The 25,093-nt window shown below is 47.7% G+C and overlaps 1 protein-coding gene across 1 annotated transcript in view; it reads right to left on the minus strand.

Moving 5' to 3' along the window:
• Positions 1 to 25,093, minus strand: part of itgbl1 (integrin, beta-like 1) — a 70,382-nt gene that overhangs the window by 10,507 nt on the left and 34,782 nt on the right. The window contains exons 7-8 of the mRNA XM_035393233.1: positions 24,162 to 24,308; positions 6,006 to 6,122 (exon numbers count right to left, since the gene is read on the minus strand). Coding sequence (XP_035249124.1) covers positions 6,006 to 6,122; positions 24,162 to 24,308 — 264 coding nt within the window. The remainder of the gene's footprint in view (positions 1 to 6,005; positions 6,123 to 24,161; positions 24,309 to 25,093) is intronic.

A 25,093-nucleotide genomic window follows, 5' to 3' on the forward strand; every position in this document is an offset into this window, starting at 1 on the left:
CCCTCGTCCTGATACAACTGACTGGAGTCCAAGCGCATGTTCCTTTGACTCCTTCTCGTGCCATCTTCGTTCAACCGCTGTGAAGCGAACGCTAATAAACAGCGTTCTTTGTCCCATTAATTAAAAAACAGCCTTTGAAATGTCGGTAGCTCCTTCCATTAGATTCTCTCAGCATAAACCACAAAAAATGCTCTCACCCTCGCAGTCTTTGATCTCAGGAGATATTTTCTTCTACTCAATATGCTCAAAGTAAATATCAGGGTAGAATTATTTTTCTCTTCTGTCTGGGATGATTTATTATGTTTTCTTTTTTGTGTGAAAACCCACACAACGAGAAACATTCTCAATATCTTCAATATTCTGTCGGCAGCATCTAGCAGAAAGGCGCAAATTTGAAAAAGGACGGGCCCAGGAAGTACAAAATGGTTTCAATGACTTGGTGCAAAGGATGCATACAAATGAAAAGTAGAAAAATAAATGAGTCCGAAATAATTATATTTATGTATTAAGTACAAATCAAATGCATATGCCTACTTTACAAAGACGTTTAAATACGTTCTAAGTTTTTTTATTACATTACATTACATTATAGGCATTTAGCTGACGCTCTTATCCAGAGCGACTTACAACAGTGTAACCAAACTCAGGATCAAGTCCACTTAAGTCCATTGAATAAAATGCAGATAAAAAGCCTTTACTATAGTAGCATACAGTAAGGAGAAACCAGATAGTCTGAACCAAAAATTTTTTTTTTTTTTTTTTTTTTTTTTTAATAGTTATGGGAGAGGGTTTAGGGAAGAGGAGAGAGGTATACAGAGAAGAGGTGCGTCTTGAGTTTTCCGTTTATGCTTGCTATGATTCATTTGAAAAGTCGCCATATGTACTCTGATTCCCCTGAAGCATCCTCAGTACACTTAAATGTTTCTGGGGGTCGCTGTAGGGGTTTGGCCGTCTAATGTCCCGAACGGTTCAACCTCGTTTCTTTTTCCGACAACGTAGACTAAAATGATGGCTCTTACGACGCACAGGTGGAAGAAGCACGTTTGCTGTCTGCAGACGTAAGGTGTCAACGCGTTCTAACGCAGATCGTTTGGGAAAAAAACTAACAAATACAGAAAACGAAAATAATCACATTCAACTGGCACGAAGTTTCATTAACTTTTCAACGTAATTCATGGTGAGCGTGAGCCTTTCCTTGTTGCGAGGAAACTTTTCTCGCCTCGGACCTAGCCTACTGACGAACGAGATCAGCCCTGTGATGTAGGACAAACTTTCTGGCCTAGCAGTACTCAACATGGGACGAAACATCCTACAGATTTGGGATTGTTATGAACGGCTTTGATACAGCGGACGGGATCTTTACTAAGGTAAGAAAAATATTGTTTGGTTTGTTGCTAAATATGCTTCAGGTGATCCCACCCATAGGGGAAGCTGTGTTCGTATTTGGTTTAGGCCTGTTATGTTTACATTTGGCTTTATTTTAGTAGTCCTCCTGTTGGCCTATCTTTTTGTTCCTATTGAGTGGATCGGAAAAACAGTGATTGAAATTAAGCCTATTGTGTTCTATTTATTGTACTCTATTTATTTGTAAGGCATTTCAAATTAATATAAAGTCGCGTCGTTACAATATATATACATATTATTATTCCATAGCCAGCCACTGTAAACCAAAAAATGTTTACGCAACATGGCCGACTGCCTTTCAGCGGGTAACCGGTGAAAACTGGCCGCAGCAGCAGCACCTCTGCGCGAGCACATTTAGGTCAACTACGGGGGAACATCTGCAGGGCTTATGCTATGGAAATTGATTTAATTCATAATTCAGCGGGCGCCGCGCAGCCTGTTTTTCTCTTTTGCGGAAAGGAAGACGCAGACGGAGGGGCTGTTCGCATGGCTGCCTCAATCAGCCAGCCTCTGAGAGAGTTTAATTGCTTTGGAGGAGCGGCACCGTGGCCCGTTCAATTAAAGCGCACCTGGGATTCTCAGTGTAGGCTGCATGCAGCGCGACCAAGGCAGGCGCGAAACTGGCCTTCAACCTTTGCCTGCTGGCAGTGTTTGTTTATCTCTCTCTCTCTCTCATAAAAAAGTATGTATATGCGTATGTGTGTGTATATATGTATGCACCTGTATGTGTATACGTATATACACAATCACATTATTCTGTTATTACTGTTTGTACTGTTTGTCATCTAATGTTTCATATGTTCCTTGCCATGATTTGGCAGTTGTAAAGCAAATTTTGTCATGTCAGTAAAGCACTTTGAATTTGAATTTGACAGAGACAGACAGAGAGAGACACTGACACAGACAGAGAGGCCATAGCTGTGTGCTTTGCAGTGAGCTGCCGGTAGGACAGAGCTAAAGATCTGAAGTTAAACCGTTGTCATTCGCAGTTGCCCATTTTCCAGTTTACTGGTAATGCGAGTTAATTTAAATAACTTTTGGCTTGCAGTCTTCCTGTTGGAACCCCTTTTTACATTAACGAGGCTTGTGAAGCAAGAGTTTCTTTCTGGGTGAGCAAACGCAAAGGAGGAGCATCCGACCGTTTAAAAACCAGCCCTTTTATCAGCGCGCGACCCGACCGGAGCACACTGGCAATTAGATTGCATTAAGTTTTAATTCTGCCGCGACGTTTGCCGGTTTTTTTTTCCCCCGCGCGCGTTCTCTCTCGCTCTCTCTCTCTCTCTCTCTCTGGTGGGCTGGTGGAGGAGCGAGATGAATCGGAGTTCACAGAGAGAGGGAACGGCAGTGCAGAAGCAGCCAATCGTGTGCAAAGGGGACCTGGGGCGGTGCTCTCCGCAGTAAGTCCCTGCTTCACCTAACAATTATCATTTGGCCCCTGAATCTGAAAAGGGCTGGAAATTAAATTTAGGTTAAGGATTTAGCTTAAATGTCAAGAATTTCAAAACGGCCCCAGGGGTGAGAGAGCATCCAGTTGGCTGACCCAGGATCAGGCTTGCCAAGTCAAAAATCCCTAACAGCCTGATTTCATGAAAGTTTAGTGCGTCAAACCAAAATGGTTTCCCTTGGTTATACTAAAGAAAACTCCTAACAGTTTCAGCAGCACAGTGTGATCAACTCTGTGCTGGAATAGGGCTGTGAACGGGCCACGTACTTATTTAAGCTTCATTTTCTGTGTGGGGGGGTTGTAGGGGGTGACGTTAGTGAGCACCTCGGACAGGTGTCCCTGCCTCACCCGGTGACTCACCGCGCTGAGCTCCTGTAATGCACTAGCATTAATATTTCAGCCCCGGGAGGAAGGCCTTGAGTGGGACACTCAGCTGCACCTCAGCAAAATGGCCGATCGCCTGCCCAGCTGCAGGGTTCTCTCACTGTTTACTGCCATTTCACAGGAATTTGAATAAGCTGATGGGTAATAGATTAAAAAAAAAAAAAAAAAAAATTGTTTGCAGGGTGCATAATTTGGTATAAGATCCTGATGTATATAATGATGTCTGTCTGTGAGAGCTCCCTGAGTTAGCCAATCAGGTGGCCCCACAGCCTTATGGAGGGGGGGGATACTGTGTGCGCACATGGCAACCTCTGTCTCCTTGTTGCACTTAACGCATGTTGCAAAGAAATATGTTCTGTGTAATTTAAGGGCTTTTTAGAAAGTTGATTAAATAAATATTTTGAATCTGAACACCCTTTTATCATTAACAATTCATGGCTGCAACCGCAGCTGGTTGATGGACAGCCAGAGACTTAATTTGTCTGGAAGCGACCGTATCTGAATTAAAGCATTTCCCCCTGTCAAAGTCTTCCTACGGCCAACAGGCAAAAAAAAAAAAAAAAGATTACGAAAAAACGTCATCGTTTAAATCCAACGGGCCGAATCCAAAATGGCCGAGGCCCCCAGTTTCCCGTTAAAGAGCAGAGACGGAGGGCAGGAGAGGTACCGAGCGTAATGCAGGAGCCCAATGATTCAGAGGCTGCAGCCGGGGCTCAATTTGCATGTTGGAGAGCAAATGGGATTAAATTTGTTATTAATGCCGCAAATCAAATTCTCAAACCGGTGGGCTGTGTATTTTTAGACCAGCCTTCCCTTAGACTCTCCGTGCCCTGAATCACTCCGCTGGGTAAAACATTCGCACAGGAGGGTGAATAACGTGGATAAAAAGTGTGCTACCGTGGATACGCAGCGGAAAAAAATAAATAATAACTTCTGGTGGCTGGGAGGTGCTCTTTGGTGGGGATTAAAAAAAAAAAAAAAAACATGAATCAAAAAACAAAACAGGAACCCAAAGCACTCGGCCCATATAAAGCTAAAATGCCTTCGTTGTATTGACAGGTAGGCTACCTTGGTTCCTGTTCTGTTTTTTTGATTCATTGAGGGGTGGCAGAATCGAACGCAGTGAACACAAAACGTTCTCACAGTGTCGCTGCTGTGGCATTAGTGGCAATGCTGTAACATTGGCAGAACGTTCCAGAGACACAGTGAGAGCGTCTGGCGCGGTGGCATTGATCCCCTCCGTCCCGTCTCCTGTGAGAAGCAGGACGATCTTTAATCGCTGCGCTCTTGGGAGTCGGACACTTTTGCTTTCGGTCGGTTGTTTTTTAAAATTTCCGTGCTACTCGGGTCTGTAGGGCCTCTGTCTGATCGACGTATTGAACGCGGGCGCAGTCGGACCCCAGCGACCCGTGACGTTTGCACGTCACGCTGTTGCCAAGGGTGAGAAAATGGGCCGAACTACTGGTGCTGGGAAGCCTGAATGGATTGTAGTGTTTGAGGAGGATCCCCTCCTCTAGCCCAGGGAGTCTTCGTTCAGCACCAAGCCCGGCGCCCCCTATAGGCTGAAGTAGCAACTGCCTAGGACCTTGCGCATCCTCAAATTAATTTTTCTACATTTGAAGGAAAAATTATGTGCTGTAAAATTCTATGTTTTTAACGCCACATTTGTGATCCGTCTTCTGTGCTTGATGGTGGGAAGGACAGAACTCAAAAGGGGGGGGGGGTCTCCAAAGAGCATTTAACCTCAGACCTCCAAATAATATAGAGCTGTGCCTTGTGCAGGTGACATAAAAAACACCATCTCCCATGAGGCATTTCTTTCCCGTCTGTTCTGAAGAGTGGACTAGAGTGGGCGGAGCTTCAGGTGAGCTTTGAGTGACCTACGGGTGGTCTTCCATTCATATGGATTCATATAATATTTTAGGGGTTCCGCATGCTGTGCGAACGACAGCTTTATATCGTAATTTTCAGCTTCACGTATATTTTGTTTTATATTTTGTTTTAGTCCCAACACCGCATTGCCCCTTGATTAACCTTAAAAAAAAAAAAAAAAGTCTGCATCCTTCTGGTTGCACCTGTCTCATTGTTTTAGAGTTTGTAACGGAAGGGCAGTCTATGGTGGTGGCAGCTGTGCTCCCACAGGTGTCCAGTCAGCCATCTTATTTCCGCGGTAACAGGCACTGACAGCGTCGGTTTGTGCCGATTCTCTGGGGGCACTAAGCAGGGCCTGTCAAGGAGTATCCGTAGCTGCGTAACCTGATAAATCCAATAACTGCAGTGAAGTATAATAAAATTCCTGTGTGCGCAGACATCCTGAGCGAGCGTGCTTAGCGCTGTGTTAAAATAGCTTTCCATTTGTCTTGTCAAAGTAGTGTCGTCTCTGATGCTCAGACCTGCGTGAGTTTAAGTATTGAGAGTATGGGTGAACTCCCAAGTTGGTCAGCATAGTGGTTCCTGTAATGTAATGGGTGAGGAACTGGTCTTGTAGCCTAAAGGTCACAGGTTAGATTCCTGGGTTGGACACTGCTGTCGTATCCTTGAGCAAGGTACTGCATTGCTTCAGTATCCAGCTGTATAAATGCATGCCATGTAAATGCTATGTAAAAAAATTGTTGCACAGAGAGTGAGACGGAGAGAGAGATGCAGTGAGAGAGTCGGACAGAGAGAGAGATTGAGAGTGAGAGGGTGAGACAGAGTGAGAGGGTGAGACGGAGAGAGAGAGAGAGAGAGAGAGAGAGAGAGAGAATACAGAATACAGAGCTGGGCTGCTTACCCCCGCAGATCTGTCCCTCCAGGTCCTCACACTGTCGGTCGTCGCACTCGCAGTTCTTCCCATGGACCCGTTTGTCCCCGGGAGGGTGGCAGGTACACTGACCACACTCACACAGTCCTGCAAAACACACACACACGTTACTGTCACACACACACTCACACACTCACACAGTCCTGCAAAACAGCACACACGTCACTGTCACACACACACACACACACACACACTCACAGTCCTGCAAAACAGCACACACGTCACTGTCACACACACACACATACACACACACGCACGCACGCACACACAAACACACACACACGTCACTCTCAGCCTGTGCACAGAACACACACGCGCACTAACTGAAGAGAGCTGAGAGAAAGAGCCTTTTCCTTCTGCTAATTTACACCATTTAAATAATATGTGAGTGAATCCAAGCTTGGCTCTCCTAAGACCCATTACTGATGGCCTCCTCTCCACACTGAGCCTGTCTCCAGTCTATTTCATCTGCAATTCATAGCTCCCAAAACCCCCTCATTGAAAAGGATCTCACAATGCATCACTAGACTAAAGACTTTGCTTTAAGTAACGCAATGAGAAGTGTGTGTGGTGTGTGTGTAGTGTTTCCTTCGATTTACTGCGTCCTTTTTTTGAAATGTGCACAGCATTTTCCCCAGGGGGGTGGACCTGAAGCTGAACTCTGCCTCAGTCTGTCATAATTATAATTACTGCCAATTCATATAACATCAGAAATTGGGTCTTTCATAATATCTGGAATTGATCTCCTGTCCCATGTCACAATCTGACGATGAAATCACAACAAGCGCCTTTTTTTAATAAAAAATATACAGCACGTCCTGTGGAGTCAACATCTAGCATCCAGACCTTATTAATCGCACCCAGAACTTTCCGCAAAACACTGAACCGGTGTTCCAGTAATACTGAACGTGAGTGCCATTTTATTTACTGCCCGTTAGGGTCGCCATGGTAACTTTTGTGACGTCACTGCCTGGCTCATCGCTGGAATGGCGGCTTCTGGAGATTCTTTCATTTGCATTTTAAAGAACTGTTAGCATAGCGTGGGGGTTTAATTGCCAAGCTTGGCGCTGGCGAGGTCAAAATTTGACACTGGACCACGGGGTGCACCCCGTAGGCAGCCCCTCATTTTTAGTCATTAAAAAAAAAATTTTAATAAGTGAAAATCTGCATATTCCCATAAGCAGCATCTCCTTATTAAGCCTCCAGCTGTGAGCACGAGAACCTGTCATCCGTGATCTGCAGACTAGGTCAGTGGTTTTCACACTCCCACCCACCGTGTGTGTCGTCAATATCCTGGTCAATTAAAGGGGCAGAGATTGTGTTCACAGCATTGACACTGTGCCCCAGAATACCGGCGTGCTTTGGCTGAGACTTTGTGCGGATGTACACCGTTGCCGTACTTCACTTGAAAGTAGTTCCAGATAAAACTGTGCACAACAAGGTCTGCGGATGTTCATGAGAAACCGTGGAATTTGGCTATATTTGGAAAGAGACTGTTGCTGTTGAGTTTTTTTTAATTGTAAATTTTGGTGCTTTGAGAACCACGAGAACTTGGTCCCATTGAGGTCTGTTGTATCAGTGTGAGCTGCAGCGGATATCCAGAAAACAAATCTCAGTGAAACTATCTGGGTGCGTAGATAGCACTCCAGGTTAGAGGGAACATAGCTTAATTTCATTTTTGGGTGAACTGTCCGTGTGAAGTTGCTGAAAACGTGTGCTTAAGTTCTAAGAACATTCTGAACTTTCACTCGTTCCGACACTATGCAGCTGTGGCTCCTTACCTGCCACTCGGCCACAGAACCCTTTGTTCTGCATAGTTTAGTTCAGTTTCAGGCCCCAGGTGACCACACTTTAAGCATTTATCACCTCGATGTCACCTGTCAGTCTATAATTTAATCAATAAAAAAAATGTAACCGCTTCCTTAGGGAAACATTTGTCCAACAGCCCATTACAGACAATTAGAGCATTCATTGATCTGGCCGATTGATTAATAGTCCTGAGATCATGTGAATGTGTATTTTAATCTTCATGGCGTACATGGCTATGTCTGACAAAATGTGACCTTCCGAAAGTAAATCATCCTTCAGTAGATACTAAGTGTCTAATTAAGAACGATTTACAGCTCATTAATTTTCACAGTTTTGCAATTAGGGTAAGAAGAAAAACCAACATACATCCAGGATCATATCTAAAGAGCGCTGATTTAGGGTTTGGTACATTAACTTGCTTAAACGAAACTACATGGCCAAGACAAACAAATAGTTAACGGTTTTTATTATTATTATACAAACAGTTAAATCTCATTCACAGTACTGATATATTACTGGACAGTCTCTGGTGTAACTTGTGCAGACTAATCCTTTGTGAAGTAGGTATGATTAATCATAGAATAAGTACATGTTGGGTGCAGTTTAGTTTCTGTAGTATAAGACTAACATCAATGGTTGTAACTTTGTTGTTTGTTTCTTTTCAAACGTTGAAGTGACAATAAAATGTACATGGGTGAATAGACCTGAAAGAATTGCCAAAAACTGGCTGCAAATTTATGAGTTTAACACCCTACCATCTAAATAATACAAATCTGTCATTTTAAAAGTGCGTTTGGGGGTGGCATTGTGCTTTATGAAAAATATAAATCATTTTTACTGAATATAGCAGTGATACGACTGACCACCGCGCACATCTATTTCAGAATGATTTACTTTATTTTAAACATGGCTGCCAGTCAGTTTCTTTTATGTACTCAGCAGGATGAATCTGACTGGCTATTTTCATTTTTGCACATTTTCTTCAAAAAAAAGATTCTTTGGGTACACCGGAAATTACACACTTAATTTTTAGCGAAAATGAATATTTCGCCCCAAATATTCCACGGGGTGGGTGTGGAAGGGACTGTTCCACAGCAGTCAACCTGCGAACGTTGATGGACACGCGGGGCGCATCTCCACAGAGGTGATGACGCTGAAAATTAATTTAGTGGAAAATGTCAGCTGGGGGACAGATTCAGTCTGGAAAATGTTAAGCGTATGCAGCTGCCGCGGCTGGAGGCTGGCCGCACGGGTAAAAATTGCTGAAATATTTGGTGATCTACGCGAGCACCTGGCGACCATCGGTGCACACAGACCAGGGGAGGGAAAAAAACAAGAACCTGTCTGTTTGGTCCGTGTGCCATGGCAACAGATGATGTCACAGACGCACGTCGCCTTATCGATTAGCTTTCATCCCGTTGCCGTGACTCCGGACGGGGATTGCTTTTCTAACCCCTCCTCAGCTGTGCCCCACTATTGCCAGTTTCATCAGTTTTGCCCTGTTATTATTATTGTTATTATTATTATTATCCTTGATCAGTCCTAAAATGGCGGTCCTTTTAATATAAAATGTGAAAGGACCCGGGTTCCGGTGACTTGGAGTAAGCTTCCTTTGACCCAGTTTAATGTGCATGACACCACCAGGAGCTAAAAATTCTCAATCATTTTTTACATATCCTGTTACATTAAGCGCCATCAAAAATGACATTCAGACGCTCTGAAGTGAAGGAGGAATTCATCACAGCAAAGAAAGGCCACCATATAAAAATATAAAATCAAAAATCCTACATGCTTCGTAGTTCTACTGATGGGAATTTAAAAGATGCTGCAACTTGCCGGCTTTCAAATGAGAGAAACTATTGTTCCAGATCAAGCATTTTGTTTCCTGTGTTTTCAATTAAATTCAGTTCAGTTCAATTCAGAGATAAAAAAGTGCCTTTTTTGGTTGAGGCCTTGGTTGTAACAAAACCCACTCGCTTTCAAAGCTAAATTCTGCTTTTTCAGGCGATTGTTCAGTTTCATTTGTGGTTCCTGAGGGAAACATCCAGATGAACACGAGGCACAAAACGAAACCAGGACTCTTCCGTTTGCTCTGATTGCAGCCCTAACTTTTAATTTATTTGATCCTCACAATTCTGAAGGACAAGTATTTTTTTTTAAAAAGTGTTTTTTTTTCTTCTTTGTTTTTGTTGGAAATCAGGCTGAAGAGGAATACGTGGGCTTGAAAAGATTTGAAAACGAACTCTTAAGACAAAAGCTTGAAAGTACGAGACTGTGTTCCGAGGAATCTGAGTGCTCTTTTGCACAGTTAGCCCAACAGATTAAAGCCGTAAATCTTCTCTGTTCTGTGCTTTTAGTTACACTCAGAGTACAGAGCCGTCTGTACTGCTGGCGAGCAGACGGCATCCATGCAAAGGGCCATTCAGCTTAAAATTCAGCGCGAGTGGAGTGGGTGACAAAGCAAACGGCGACATTCCGCGCATTATGTTGGCGATGAAGTGTTTACTGAGCGAGCTTTAACACAAGCTCTGCTGTGCGTTTCGCAGCAGATGCCAGTTGGCGTTTACAGAACCCAAACGCGTTAATGTTTCCTATAAAAAGGTAAATAAGCGACCCTATGGGCACATCGTGGTGGGAAAGATCATTTCACGTTTTTTTTTTTTTTTCTTCAAATGGGTGGACACAAAACCTGAAAAAAATAAATAAAAAATATATATATATCGGTGCAAATGCGATTTGCGCAGTCGTTTGAGCGGATAATAGTTTACTTGGGTTTTATGTGTAATTCCTGAAGCGCCGCCATCTGCGCTTTCGAACCGCAGCCAAAAGCTGCGCAGCTCTGCGCGCTGGCGAGGGCGAAGGGGTTTATCGGTGCGCAGGATGCGCATCGACTCATAGCTTCATTGCAGGCGCTGTGTATCACGGGTGTATTATAAAGCATCATATTTCTGTTCGGTATCCGTTTTTAAAAAAATCACCCCACAGTGTCTCATGGAGTGTTCCCTCGCCCAGAAAGGTAAAGGAGGTGAATTAATAACTGCTGTTCATATATTTGACTGTTATCTCGGTGGTCCATGGCACTGGACTTATTTTTCCCACCACATGGGAACAGCCTGGGAGGTTAGAAGATTTAACAGCCTAACTCAGGTAATGAGATCCATCAATCCATCCATCCGTCCATCCATCCATTATCTATACCCGCTTACCCTGAGGAGGGTCGCAGGGAGTGCTGGAGCCTATCCCAGCGTGCATTGGGGGAGAGGCAGGAATACACCCTGGACTGGGCCGCCAGTCTGTCGCAGGGCTCACACACCATTCACTCACCACACACTCATACCTACGGGGCAATTTAGAGTCTTCAGGTATGAAATGTGGCCGTGAGTTTTCAGCATCTGCTGAGGATCACTTGCGTGATTTTGGAAAGGAGACTGGACGAGCACGAAGCTGGCCTTGGGAATGCCTGAAGCGATGGTGAAGGGTACGTAAGCCCCTAAATAAGCACGAAGCTGGCCTTGGGAATGCCTGAAGCGATGGTGAAGGGTACGTAAGCCCCTAAATAAGCACGAAGCTGGCCTTGGGAATGCCTGAAGCGATGGTGAAGGGTACGTAAGCCCCTAAATAAGCACGAAGCTGGCCTTGGGAATGCCTGAAGCGATGGTGAAGGGTACGTAAGCCCCTAAATAAGCACGAAGCTGGCCTTGGGAATGCCTGAAGCGATGGTGAAGGGTACTTAAGCCCCTAAATAAGCACGAAGCTGGCCTTGGGAATGCCTGAAGCGATGGTGAAGGGTACGTAAGCCCCTAAATAAGCACGAAGCTGGCCTTGGGAATGCCTGAAGCGATGGTGAAGGGTACGTAAGCCCCTAAATAAGCACGAAGCTGGCCTTGGGAATGCCTGAAGCGATGGTGAAGGGTACGTAAGCCCCTAAATAAGCACGAAGCTGGCCTTGGGAATGCCTGAAGCGATGGTGAAGGGTACGTAAGCCCCTAAATAAGCACGAAGCTGGCCTTGGGAATGCCTGAAGCGATGGTGAAGGGTACGTAAGCCCCTAAATAAGCACGAAGCTGGCCTTGGGAATGCCTGAAGCGATGGTGAAGGGTACGTAAGCCCCTAAATAAGCACGAAGCTGGCCTTGGGAATGCCTGAAGTGATGGTGAAGGGTACGTAAGCCCCTAAATAAGCACGAAGCTGGCCTTGGGAATGCCTGAAGCGATGGTGAAGGGTACGTAAGCCCCTAAATAAGCACGAAGCTGGCCTTGGGAATGCCTGAAGCGATGGTGAAGGGTACGTAAGCCCCTAAATAAGCACGAAGCTGGCCTTGGGAATGCCTGAAGCGATGGTGAAGGGTACGTAAGCCCCTAAATAAGCTCGAAGCTGGCCTTGGGAATGCCTGAAGCGATGGTGAAGGGTACGTAAGCCCCTAAATAAGCACGAAGCTGGCCTTGGGAATGCAGGAAGCGATGGTGAAGGGTACGTAAGCCCCTAAATAAGCACGAAGCTGGCCTTGGGAATGCAGGAAGCGATGGTGAAGGGTACTTAAGCCCCTAAATAAGCACGAAGCTGGCCTTGGGAATGCCTGAAGCGATGGTGAAGGGTACTTAAGCCCCTAAATAAGCACGAAGCTGGCCTTGGGAATGCCTGAAGCGATGGTGAAGGGTACTCAAGCCCCTAAATAAGCACGAAGCTGGCCTTGGGAATGCCTGAAGCGATGGTGAAGGGTACTCAAGCCCCTAAATAAGCACGAAGCTGGCCTTGGGAATGCCTGAAGCGATGGTGAAGGGTACTTAAGCCCCTAAATAAGCAGGGAGGTGGACTGCAGGTTAATCAAGTGCAATTTGCGCCCGTTTTGCCGTACCTGACCCCGCGTTTAAAAAAAGTAATGATGTCAACTGCTCTTCCCTTTGTGACTAACAGGGTGTTATTGGATGCGATTGCGAAACATCGTGGCAGATTGGTTTGGCCAATCATGAGGGTGCGCTCTGGGGCTTCCTGGGCTTGGAGTGTGAAGCTGTGGCAATCAAGCGCGTTATATTATTCTTCTGTGGACAGACTCAGAACATCCTTACTGAGCCAGGTGATAAAGCCTGATCCACCAGTTATAAGTGAAGTGTTTTGTTTGTGGTGCGAGCCAGTGAACGTCTGAAGAATTGAGGTTAGGAAGTTGCAGGGGATGGGCGGGGGGGGGGGGGGGGGGGGGGGCTAGTCTTAGCGATAGCTTTGATACTGTAAAACCTACACAACGAAGAATGTTCATCTCCCACAGACACAATGGGCTCACAACCTGCTGCAGGCATAAATGGTCTATGCAGTCATTTTAGGGCCACAACCATGGATGGGCTACAAAAATTCACGTTTTTAAATGTTTTTGGTTTTAAATTTGAGCAGTATTCAGAGAGCTCCACTCCCCCGTCTGGCCCTGTGTGGGACTGGTTGCCCTCGGTTACCTCTTGTTTTTGGGGCCAGAAACCTACAGTTGGCTCTGGAGGAATCGCTACTAATTCAGAGAGAGGGATCTTTCAGGCCAAAGAAGCAAACAAATGAAAGAGAACAGAAGGACGGAGGCTTGAGACCAGGGGTGGCCAACTCCGGTCCTGGGGAGCCGCAGGGTCTGCGGGTTTTTGTTTTGACCTTAAATACAACAACCACTTACACAAAATAAACCAGGTGAGGTGAGTTACCTGTGTAATCAACTGCTTTAATCGATCAATTAAGTGCCGAGTAAAAGCAAAAGCCAGCAGACCCTGCGGCTCTCCAGGACCTGGGCTGGCCACCCCTGTTCTAGACCACCAATGGTTTCAAACTGGTTCTATCATGGGCCAAAGAGTATGCAGGGTTTTTTTTCTACTAAGCACTGCACCAGGTGATGTGTACTGTACACATAGTAAAAGTGGGAAATCGGGAAGGGGGGAAAATTACTTTTTCACTGCGCTTTGTGTAAGCTACTTTTTAATTGTTAAGCACAAAAGAAGTAGTATGTGTTTAAATTCCTAATTCAACGCTGACATAACACATTTACTTGACCGAACTGGCACTTAGTAATAATGAATAATAGCTGGTAAGTAATAATGAATGAACCCCAAAGGTAATAAATCATTAACCTGACCCTCTCTGCCCAGTCTCGCTGGAGCTCCTGAATACATTCTTTTTTCTTCTCTTTTTTTTTTTTTTGACTAGTCAGGGTCACAAAGTCTGCAGGCAGGCGGGAGGGAGAATCTGACTTGTAAATACAGAAGTTGTCGGTGTTTGGGAGCGCCGCTGCCTGTGAGCTCGCTGAACGGGAAGCGCTCGCGGGAGCCTTGCTGCGTCCTCTCCTGCTGCGTCTTGTGACGCGCGAAACCTCCGACGCTGAGGCTAATGCAAATGAGAAGAGTCTAGAAAACAAAAAAATCAGGCCGTGCAGCCTGTCACTGACTCCCTCAATCAGTCAGTCAGTCAGTCAGTCAGTCAGTCGGTCAAGCCTTCAATCAATAAATCAATCCATCAATCAATCAGTCAGTCAATAAGTCAATAAATCAGTCAGTCAATCAATCAGTCAAGCATTCAATCAATCAATCAATCAATCAGTCAGTCAATAAATCAGTCAGTCAGTCAATCGGTCAAGCCTTCAATCAGTCAATCAATCAATCCATCAATCAATCAATCAGTCAGTCAGTCAATAAGTCAATAAATCAGTCAAACATTCAATCAATCAATCAATCAGTCAGTCAGTCAGTCAGTCAATCGGTCAAGCCTTCAATCAATCAATCAATCAATCAATCCATCAATCAACCATCAGTCAATCAATCAATCAATCAATCAGTCAGTCAGTCAGTCAGTCAGTCAGTCAGCCAGCCAGCCAGCCAGCCAGTCAGTCAGTTGGTCAATCAAAGTTTATTTGTCACCTACACAACATGCTAAATATATCTCGATGGTGAATGAATTATTCCCTGTCAGTATATTTATTGTCCAAATCTTCATTCATGTATCAGAATTAACATCTTTTCAAGTAGTAGAGCTGACCGAATAGGCTAGAGATGCTGACAAATATTATAATTTTAACTTTGCTGAAAACTAGACCTCTTTTTGGTTTGCACAGCACTTCATAATACTGAATGACACCCCATGAATCTTCAGTAATATTTTTACAAAAAATATGAAGGAAAGGAAGTGCTTTTCCAGGAAATTATTAGCCTTCATTTTTCACAAGCCACAAGCTGCCTAAATACCAATTTGGGATGGGAGAAAAAAAAGAAAAGAAATCGATGGTTCGAGTGCAATTTTGATTCGCCTTCCCAAGTTTCTTCTCCTATTACAGATGGCATCGCGGCAAATAGGCGTCCAGGAGAGAACTTCACACTCTCAAACCGTCAGACAATTAATCACGGCTACGGCGAGCCAACAAATCTCCTCGGCGCAAAAAACCCAACTGGCTTAGTCTCAGTGCCAATCACTAATATTAGACACGGCGACAAAATGGCTTTTCTTTCCCCCAGCGCTTCCAAGCAAAAGCTGTAACAAATTTAAAAAATATAACGACTAAATTGACATTTTTCCCCAGCGATGTTCGACAGAGAAGGCCCTGTGAGTCAGAGGAGAGAAGCTACTGCTCGACATGATGCACCATAATCCACCAGGATTATTAGACTGCGTTGGTAGGCCGGTGGTTTGTCATGTACCGTGTATGAACAGGCCGCTCTTGCGTCTCTTTGCTCTCTCGAACAGAACGTGGAAAAGCTTGCACCTTCGTCTTGTCCCATATTTCCCATTCTCCAAAACTGAGAAGGCTGAGTTCGTTGCCTCACGTACGAACGGACGCAAGGTCTACTGGGAAGGCCAGTGCACGCACCATTTCAGCGTTAGCGCTAGCATCCGGAGAGCTCGGTTCTTCGCACCAGCCGTCTCCCCTTCAGTGCAAACGGACGTCCCCTAGAATTGATTCAGACGCTCAGTGTCTCCGGGACTGCGTTGATTAGACGAGGGATGACGAGAGGTAAACGTGGTTTAGGATTGTCGCACAACATTCTAGGCGGGCGCAGGGCATTCTAAGCATGCTAAAGCACGGGATGGCAATGGCGAAGGCTCACAGCTTGATTACAGTCTTTCCTCCTCTTTTTTCTCTTTTTTTTTGACCTGTGAAGTGCTCTCCCCTGACCTGCATATGTGATGCAATTCCTGCGGATTCCCGCCTTTTCGCTTTCGCATGATAATTACAGCACGGCCGCCCACTTCCTGTAGGGCTGCCTTTCAGAGGGGAAATCATGCCTGAGCCCAGTGTGCTGATCGGTTCTGACAGGTAGGTAGCTCTCTCTCTCTCTCCCCCTCCTCTCTATCTCTCTCTCTCCCCCCCTCTATCTCTCTCCCTCCCCTCTCGCTCTCTCTCTCTTCCTCACTCTATCCCCCTCCCTCTTTCTCTACCCCCTCCCTCTCTCTCTCTCTCTCTCTCTCCCTCCCCTCTCTCTCCCCCATCCCTCCCTCTCTCTCTCTCTCTCTCTCTCTCTCTCTACCCCCCCCTCTCTCTGTCTCTCTCTCTCTCCCCCCATCTCTCTCTCCCTCCCTCCCTCTCTCCCCTCTCTTTTTTCTGCCCTAAAAAGAACAGCTCAGAGATAAATGCTGTCTTTTCTCTCTCCTGGCCTTTTGGGAGCCGCTGCGTTTCCGCCGAAGCCCTTCAATCAGCGTGGGAACGAAAGGTCAGGGAGGCGGGGAGTGAGTCACGTCCGTTCGGATGACACGCGCGGAGACGTCCGCCAATCAGACGCCCTGAAGCGGGGAGACGGGCCGTCACCAAAGCAGTCACAGTCAAACGGGGGGGGGGGGGGGGGGGGGGGGGGAATGCATATGTGCATATTAATGAGCGCATGGATAATTAGGGTGAGCTCCATCAGGATTCCACCGTAATTATGCATAAAGGCGGCGCACGGGACCGATGCCTGCCTTTGCCAAACCGAAAATAGAAAAAATTCGAGGAGGAACAGGAGAGAAGCGGGGTTTGGAGCACCGGTGTAGCTTTGTGGTTTCAGGATGGCCCAGCTGTTGCATGTTGCAGTTTTGCCTGGTCCCCTGTTAACAGGTAATGTAAGAAAATGGGACATTGAATTATAAGGGGAAAAAAACATGGCCCTCCAGGACTGGAGTTAAACCTGCAGACACTGCGGCCCTCCAGGACTGGAGTTAAACCTGCAGACATTGTGGCCCTCCAGGCCTGGAGTTAAACCTGCAGACATTGTGGCCCTCCAGGACAGGAGTTAAACCTGCAGTCACTGCGGCCCTCCAGGCCTGGAGTTAAACCTGCAGACACTGCGGCCCTCCAGGTGTGGAGTTAAACCCGCAGACGCTGCGGCCCTCCAGGACTGGAGTTAAACCTGCAGACACTGCGGCCCTCCAGGCCTGGAGTTAAACCTGCAGACACTGCGGCCCCTAAGATCCAGAGTTAAACCAGCAGTTAAATCTACAGACGCTGTAAAGCCTCCAGGATTCTGATGGCTGTGTAGTACAGAATAGGTGGTACAGTCTTTGGGATTCCCCTTGTGTCTGGGGGGGGGGGTGAGGGGACTGCACCCCTAAAGGTAAACACCCCCCCCCCCCCGTTCTTCAGGATCAGGGGAAAGGGGGAGGACGTGATTGCAATCAGCCCTAATTCAGAAGATTTTGGGTTTAATCTCTCGTCAGCTCAGACGGCTCCAGCTATGAGCGTTTCCCCAAGCCAGACTCCATCTGCAACCCCTCTACCCCTACAGGCCGCTACGCTGACGCGTGCTACACCCTGACTGCTGCTCTGGATAATTCATCCAGATGCTTTCTCTGCATCCTGCAGCCCTGTGAAAAAGAAACCGCATATTGAATATTGAATAGTTCATAACCCACTGACACATCAGAGCTTCTGAGCATTGGTTTTGAGATTTAGTTGAGTTATGCTTGTAGATCTCATTTTTATAATGCTTGTTCTGTATGATATTTATGTGGACCGGAGTGGGGGGGGGGGGGCGGGTTAAGATCAAGGTTTGAGGGGGAAAACCTTTCGCTTGAAATACCGTGTACATTCAAAACAGTACATGTGTCCGCAGCGTTCCCATCTGAAGTGAATTTGGGAGAGCGCAGCGATGTCGAGGCCGGGCGAAGGACTCGGAGCGCGGTCGTTCTCCGGGAGGAAATTCCGGAGCGGAAGGAATGCGAGGCCTGCGTTCCGCTGGCTGGAAAACCCCAAAAACTGCGGCTCTGGTTCCAGTTTCAGGGTTTTTTCCCCCTTTGATGCTCTCCACCAGGATGCGTCTGCGCTGCCCGTACTGAGTTATACCACGGCCCTCTGTGCCTCTCTCTCTCTCTCTCTCTCTCTCTCTCTCTCTCTCTCTCTCTCCCTCCCTCTCTCTCTCTCTCTCTCTCTCTCTCTCTCTCTCTCTCTCTCTCTCTCTCTCTCTCTCTCTCTCTCTCTCTCTCTCTCTCTCTCACCCACACACACACGTGTGCATGCATACACACACACACTCATTGCGCACACTCACACTCATGCACACACGTGCATGCACACGCACACGTGCCTCCAAACGCACATGCACACTCACACACATGCGTGCGTGCACACGCACATGCACACACACACACACACACACACACACACGTACATGCACACTCGCACACATGCGTGCACACACACATGCGCACACTGGTTCACGCTCCATGGCAACCCTAAGACGGACAGCTGCAGTTCTCCTCGTTTGAAGGAGTAAAATGCTGCATCTGTCTGAGGCATGGATCTCGGGTTTGCGAAAAATCGATGCGTAAATCATGGTTTATAGTTAGCCCCCGCTCCTGCTCTCCATGACGCACGCGCACGGCAGAATTACGCGGGGCTGCAGGGAGCATGGCTCCACGCTGACCGTGAGCCCGATTTCTTCTGAAAGCAAAATTACTTTTCATTTCAGTCCCGCCACAGAATGCTTAACTGAGGCTCACGTTGCATTATATTTAACAGGGGAACAGAAGAGCACAGATTCCTGAGCAGTCACGGGGAGGCACTGGCTGGCATGGTTATTAATGTGAAGTCGGTGTTATTTCTGATGGGGACAGAAATGGGACCGGATCGCTCGGATCTGGGTTTGGCTGCAGTCGGTTCTGCTCTTAAGGGCAGGACAGCGGGGGAGGGGCACGCGGAGCGGGGAGGTTCTGTTCTCCTCGGATCGGAACACGATGGGACAGGCGGGAGCCCTGGTGAAGGAGGTGCGGGTTCCTCACAGGTCAGCAGAGATGAAAGGAGGGAGGCGGGCCATTCGGAGCGGGCCTTCATGTGGGCCCGAGCCAATCGGAGCGGGCCCTCTCATGGTCCAAAGCCAATCGGAGCAGGCCATGTTGTGGTTCTGAGCCAATCGGAGCGTAGGCTGTGGCTCTGAATGGCTGATAAGAGCGACCATAAACACCCCCTCACCAGACCAGAACACAACAGAAACTGGCGCCAATGGAAACTGGCACTCCGACACCAGCCGTTTGCCGCCTGACTGATGCCAGTGCGCTCGGTCCATCAGGACTTCGCCGCCTGACTGATGCCAGTGCGCTCGGTCCATCAGGACTTCGCCGCCAGGCTTGGGGTCACTAGCGGATTTGATGGACGCCCCTGGGTGTGCTAGATTCTGCTCCCTGTTCCAGGAATAAGGTGCCGGGCTCGTTGATGTGTGTAGAGAGAAAAGGATGTGAAGGATAAGCTTGAATGTGAACAGAGAGAGATGTGAAAAGGAAAGTTGGCCCAGGTTACTGCAGTAGCATAGTTACAGCACTTCATACTCTCCTCAGGAAAAGTACCGTAACTGCCGTAGTCCTCCAAAAAGCTTCCACAGAAACAACAGTTACAAAAGCTGTGTTAAGGAACCTTTAACTTAGGGAGTTAACATGCAGGACTATGTAGCCCAGCTATGATTGGTAACATGCCATGGAAACTATGACAGGAAATGTATTATTATTACGATTGAAGCTAAAGCACAAGGAGAACTACAGCATGAAGGATGGAAGTTGACAAATTTGATGGGAATTTTAAATTTATTTTGGCACTTGGAACGGAGCTGTATATAACGTTTTTGGAAAGGAACGGAGAGGTCACTTTGGACTGCAGACTTTTATGACCTGCACGTGCAAGGAGAGTCAGAATTAATCTAATTCACAGAGCGCAGACCGAAGATCTCTAGAACTTACTCTAATGAATACAGAAGGCGAAGGAATACAATGAAGTCTCCATTTGTTCAGTTGCTTATCTGCTCTAGACTGGAGTGAAAATACCGCACTAATGTCTCAGTATCAGCTTCATTTTAAGGCATCGCTTTAAAGCCGCGATTGTGTCAGAGCGATGTTTAGCTAAATTAAACGTACCGCTGAAGGAATTAAAACGCACTCTCACCGGCGCAACTTCGTTTTTAATGTTTCATTGAGTGCCGGGGAATTTGGCTCGTTCTGCTGTGCGTCTCCTTGTATACAAATCCGTTTTTTATTTTTTGGCACGGACCGAACGACGGCAGTTTCGAGCGTGTTCATTGCCTAGCGCTTGTGTGTGCGGTCCCCGCTCGGTTAGAGAGTTATTACCCAGAAGGCTCGTGTGCGGGCGCTGGTTTGAGAGCTGTCTGCTGTTAACCTGGCTGGGTTCATTAGGGCTGGGCGGGCTGGCGGGTCTACCCCAGCCTGGGAACGCTGCCAACCGCCGGTGTTATTTCAGGTGCCTCTCTCTGCCACGACGGAACCGTGGGCGGGAGAGAGAGAGAGAGAGAGAGAGAGGGAGAGAGAGAGGGGGAGACTATGGGGGGGGGAGGTAGAGAGAGGGAGACTGACAGAGAGAGAGAGAGAGGGAGATGGAGAGCAAGGGAGAGGGAGGGAGGGAGAGAGAGAGAGAGAGAGGGAGTGAGGGAGACTGAGAGGGAGAGACCTAGGGAGAGAGAGAGGTAGAGAGGGGGTGTGAGAGAGAAACAGACAGAGGGAGAGGGGGAGAGAGAGAAACAGACAGACAGGCTGGCTGAAGTGAAGCTGAAGGCTCTGTTTCCTTGGTTGCGCTTTCGCTAATTTTTTTTTACTACGTCCCCGCCCTCGTATTCAGCGTTTCCCCTCCCGTCACCTTCCCGCACCACAGTATTGTTATTCCCTTAAAGGAACGCACAAGGAAGGTGGAGATCAGGGGAGAGCGGAGGGATGGAGCCGGGAAAACTAATAACGTTATTTTATGGAAATCAAACGTTTGTTCGCAGAGCCGCTGTGTATTTTATTGAGGTTGTAACCTGGGAAAAATGGCAGACGCACCCCTGATGAAATTTCAGCCGCTAGCGCTGTAGGAGTAGAATTATCCGGCTTGGATTTTTTATTGTAGCTTAGAGGCCAACCTTAAGACCCCAATTTTTCATTGTTTATATTTGTGTGTGTGTGTGTGTGTTTTTGTGTGTTCAGTTTCAAGGGCGGCACTTCCAACCCCATACAAATGCAGATCCTCACACTGTGTATTCAATGGATACTCAGTTAAATCTCCATCTTGAAAGTCCGCTAAATGTTGTTGTTGTTGGGTGAAGTGCAGGGAACCCTGTGAATGAGTCCTACTGCTCGTCCACATCGGTCAGTCTGCCAGAGACAGGGATGGAGGTTACAGGTTGATCCCCTCCATAGGTGATCCAGCTCAGGTTTGCACTGAAAAGTGTCATTTAAAATTTCTTACTAAATTTACTGCTAAGAAGGACGATGATCACCCTCAGCAAGCCTGTAACAGATCCCAGCATTCCCTCCAACTTCAACTTTCTTCACTTTCTTGGAGGACAGAAATACAGACATCAGATATCCGTACAAATAGGTTTGCACCACTGCTACAAATCCCTTTACTACTTTAGATCTTTATTTGTTCTACTTTTATTATTTCTGCGAGGCCCCTCTCGCAGAACGCAGCGGCAGCGGCGGCGGCTTATGAAATATTTGCGCAAACAGTGATGGTGGCAGCTGTAATTTAGTCTGGGCCTAGGAAAAAGGAGGGAATCGTCATGGCAGCAGACGAGTGATCTTCCCCTCTTTCCAACTGTCACCGCTCAGTGTGACTGTATTAATGTGAGAGACTGTGCCTTTCCTGTGACCCCCCCAGGATGGCTGTATTAATGTGAGAGACTGTGCCCTTCCTGTGACCCCCCCAGGATGGCTGTAGCTTATGATATGCTGCATGTCCTCGGGTTATTGCAAAGGCTGAAGAGCACTGTATTTTAAAAAAATAGGGGGGGGGTGATGCTTCAGTTATACTATTCTGGATATTAAAATGTTACAGATGACGACTAAATGATGAAGTGTGAAGTGGATTGTAGGCATCATCCGTGTTTGTTCCGTTTAGGACATTTATGTAGTTTAAATGCCGATGTGCCACATAAGTGAGGAGATTTAACTGTTGATGCTCTTGTGTTCGGTATTCAGAGTGCCGGACATTCCATGAGAGTGTTCGCCATTAAAACTGCTGGATTCAGAAAATAAACTAGTTTTATTTAATCCTCACTTCCCCGACACAGCCAGTCATAGTCTTGGGGGCACTGGGACAAGGCAAATGGAAGGATTTGTTCCATGTATATTAGATGAAACGAGGACATCCTTATTAGATTTGTTCCAAGTATATTGAAGAAAATGCAGACATCTATATAAACGAATTGCACTGCCTGAAGAAATCTGTGTACAGTTAGATGCACAGTATTTTGTGAACCTATTTTATGTTAAATAGTTAGTTATGTTTAACTAGCCTAAATTTTGAAAAACGTGCCAAACATTCATACCGTTCCCATTTCAGTAAATGGTGTTTTCAGGGTGATTTGTGATAGAAATATATGACCTCTAGTGATCGGCGAAAGTTTTTTGGTGGGGGGTGGGTGAGGGGGGGGGGGGGGAGCACAGATGAAATGTAATTAAAGATGAAGCACAAAAGCCTCCAGATCCCTTTGTCATTTTGCGAATGACCTCACAGAAGGCAGCCCGCGTCAAATTTCAATTTACCACCGCGTTGCCGCTGTGGTGAAAAGACCATTTCCAATCTACCCTTTTCTATTCTCAGTCAGGAGCCATTGAATGCCGCCTTGTTGATAAATCGCACAATTCGCCCGTGTTGGGATCCATCTCCTCCCTCTTCTCCCGCTTTCCACCATTATTATCCTCACCCGGAGGGGCCAAGTCTTCACAAAAGAGCAGCGAGTCCTTTTCTGAATTTCTGACGCTTTTGTGAAAAAGATGAGCCGAACTCATCGGAGCTCCGAAAAGGCTGAGAAGGCCCAGAGCGGCCCATCGCTGCGGACTGAATGTGGGCTAGCTCTGTGACCGAATGTGGGCTAGCTCTGTGGCTGAATGTGGGCTAGCTCTGTGACCGAATGTGGGCTAGCTCTGCGGCTGAATGTGCGCTAGCTCTGTGGCTGAATGTGGGCTAGCTCTGCGGCTGAATGTGCGCTAGCTCTGTGGCTGAATGTGGGCTAGCTCTGCGGCTGAATGTGCGCTAGCTCTGTGGCTGAATGTGGGCTAGCTCTGCGGACGAGGGTGGGCTAGCTCTGTGGCTGAATGCGTGCTAGCTCTGCGGACGAATGCGGGCTAGCTCTGCGGACGAATGTGTGCTAGCTCTGTGGCTGAATGTGTGCTAGCTCTGTGGCTGAATGTGGGCTAGCTCTGTGGCTGAATGTGGGCTAGCTCCGTGGACGAATGTGAGAGCTCTGTGGACGAGGGTGGGCTAGCTCTGTGGCTGAATGTGGGCTAGCTCTGTGGACGAGGGTGGGCTAGCTCTGTGGACGAGGGTGGGCTAGCTCTGTGGACGAGGGTGGGCTAGCTCTGTGGACGAATCGCTGCGGGCTGAATGTGGGCTAGCTCTGTGGACGAATGTGGGCTAGCTCTGTGGACGAATGTGGGCTAGCTCTGTGGACGAATGCGGGCTAGCTCGCATTCGTCCACATTCAGCCACATTCGGTCTTAGCCGGAATTTTCAGCAGGGACGTCGGCATCCATTACGGAGTCAGTGACATTCTGCAACACGTTCACTCTGCAGACAGAACTAAGCGATGCCCCGCATCCCCACTCCCCCTCCCTCCCTCCCTCCCCACAAACAGGAAAAAGCCGGCCGTCCACCGCTGCGCGGGTTTCCCCAGCAAAACAGACCGGCCTCATTATTCATACCGCCATTACCGCGGCTCTCTAATCCCCCGGGGTGGGGCTGACAGTAGAGGGTATTTCCCGCCGAACAGAGACGGGGATATTTCTGTTTGGCTCGTAGCTGTTGCATCTCGATGTGACCGGGGTGAGGTCGGCAGATTGATTCCACGGTGGGGGGGCTGGGGGGGGGGAGAGAGAGAGAGGGGGGTGCACGTAAAGGGTTAACTGGCTCACCTCTCCCGAAGCAGGGCATGCTGGATGTTCCGCGGCAGCGCTTCACGCTGGCCTCCAGGGACGTGGAGCAGGACAGCGGATGCTCGCACCTCTTGCCTGTCCACCCCTCCCTGCAGTCGCACCGCCCGCAGTTGCACTGTCCGTGACCTTCGGAGGAGAAGGAAGGAAGGGGGGGGGTGAGAGTGAGGCTGTTTGGGGGGGGGGGTGGTGGTGGAGGGCGGGGGTGGGGGGGGGTGAGGCTGTCTGGGGGGGGGGTGAGGAACAGGCTGTCGGGGGGGGGGGGTTGAAGTTGAGGTAGTCTTGGGGGGGTGAAGGTGAGGCTGTCTGGGGGGGTGAGGGACAGGCTGTCTGGGTGGGGGTGAGGAACAGGCTGTCTCGGGGGGGGGGGGGGGGGGGTGAGGGATGGTGAGGGGTTGGGGGTGATGGCCAGGCTGTCTGGGGGTGTGGGTGGGTGGGTGGGTGGGGGGGGGTGACGGCTAGGCTGTTTGGGTGTGATGGGTGTGGTGGGGGGGCTGACAGACCGGGCGGGCGGCGGTGTGTGTGGTTACGTGTGTGCGGTGTGCACATCTGTCACTGAGTCTCATACGAGCCCCTTTTTCCTGGTGCTTTTCTCCTGATGCTCAACGGCAACTTCAGTGCCACTGGTTCTGACTAAATCATCCCAAACCACAATCTGACATCGATACCATTTCATGAGCTTTGATTAGCAACCTGCGTTGTGCATATCATTAAACACACAACGTACTGCTCTGACGCTTGCTGGAATTACATTATATGTTATAAGGATCATCCTTGTGTCATTTTAATAATTCTTAAGTAAGTACAATTTTCTCATTTTTCTCATGTTCTCTTTTTTTCAAAAAATATACTTGATAGTATCAAACCCTCTGCTTGCAGGTGTGGGTTAAACAACTTCAAGATGTGGCAGTTGT

Source organism: Anguilla anguilla, chromosome 15 (genome assembly GCF_013347855.1).
Source record: "Anguilla anguilla isolate fAngAng1 chromosome 15, fAngAng1.pri, whole genome shotgun sequence".
Classification (NCBI taxonomy): Eukaryota; Metazoa; Chordata; class Actinopteri; order Anguilliformes; family Anguillidae; genus Anguilla; species Anguilla anguilla.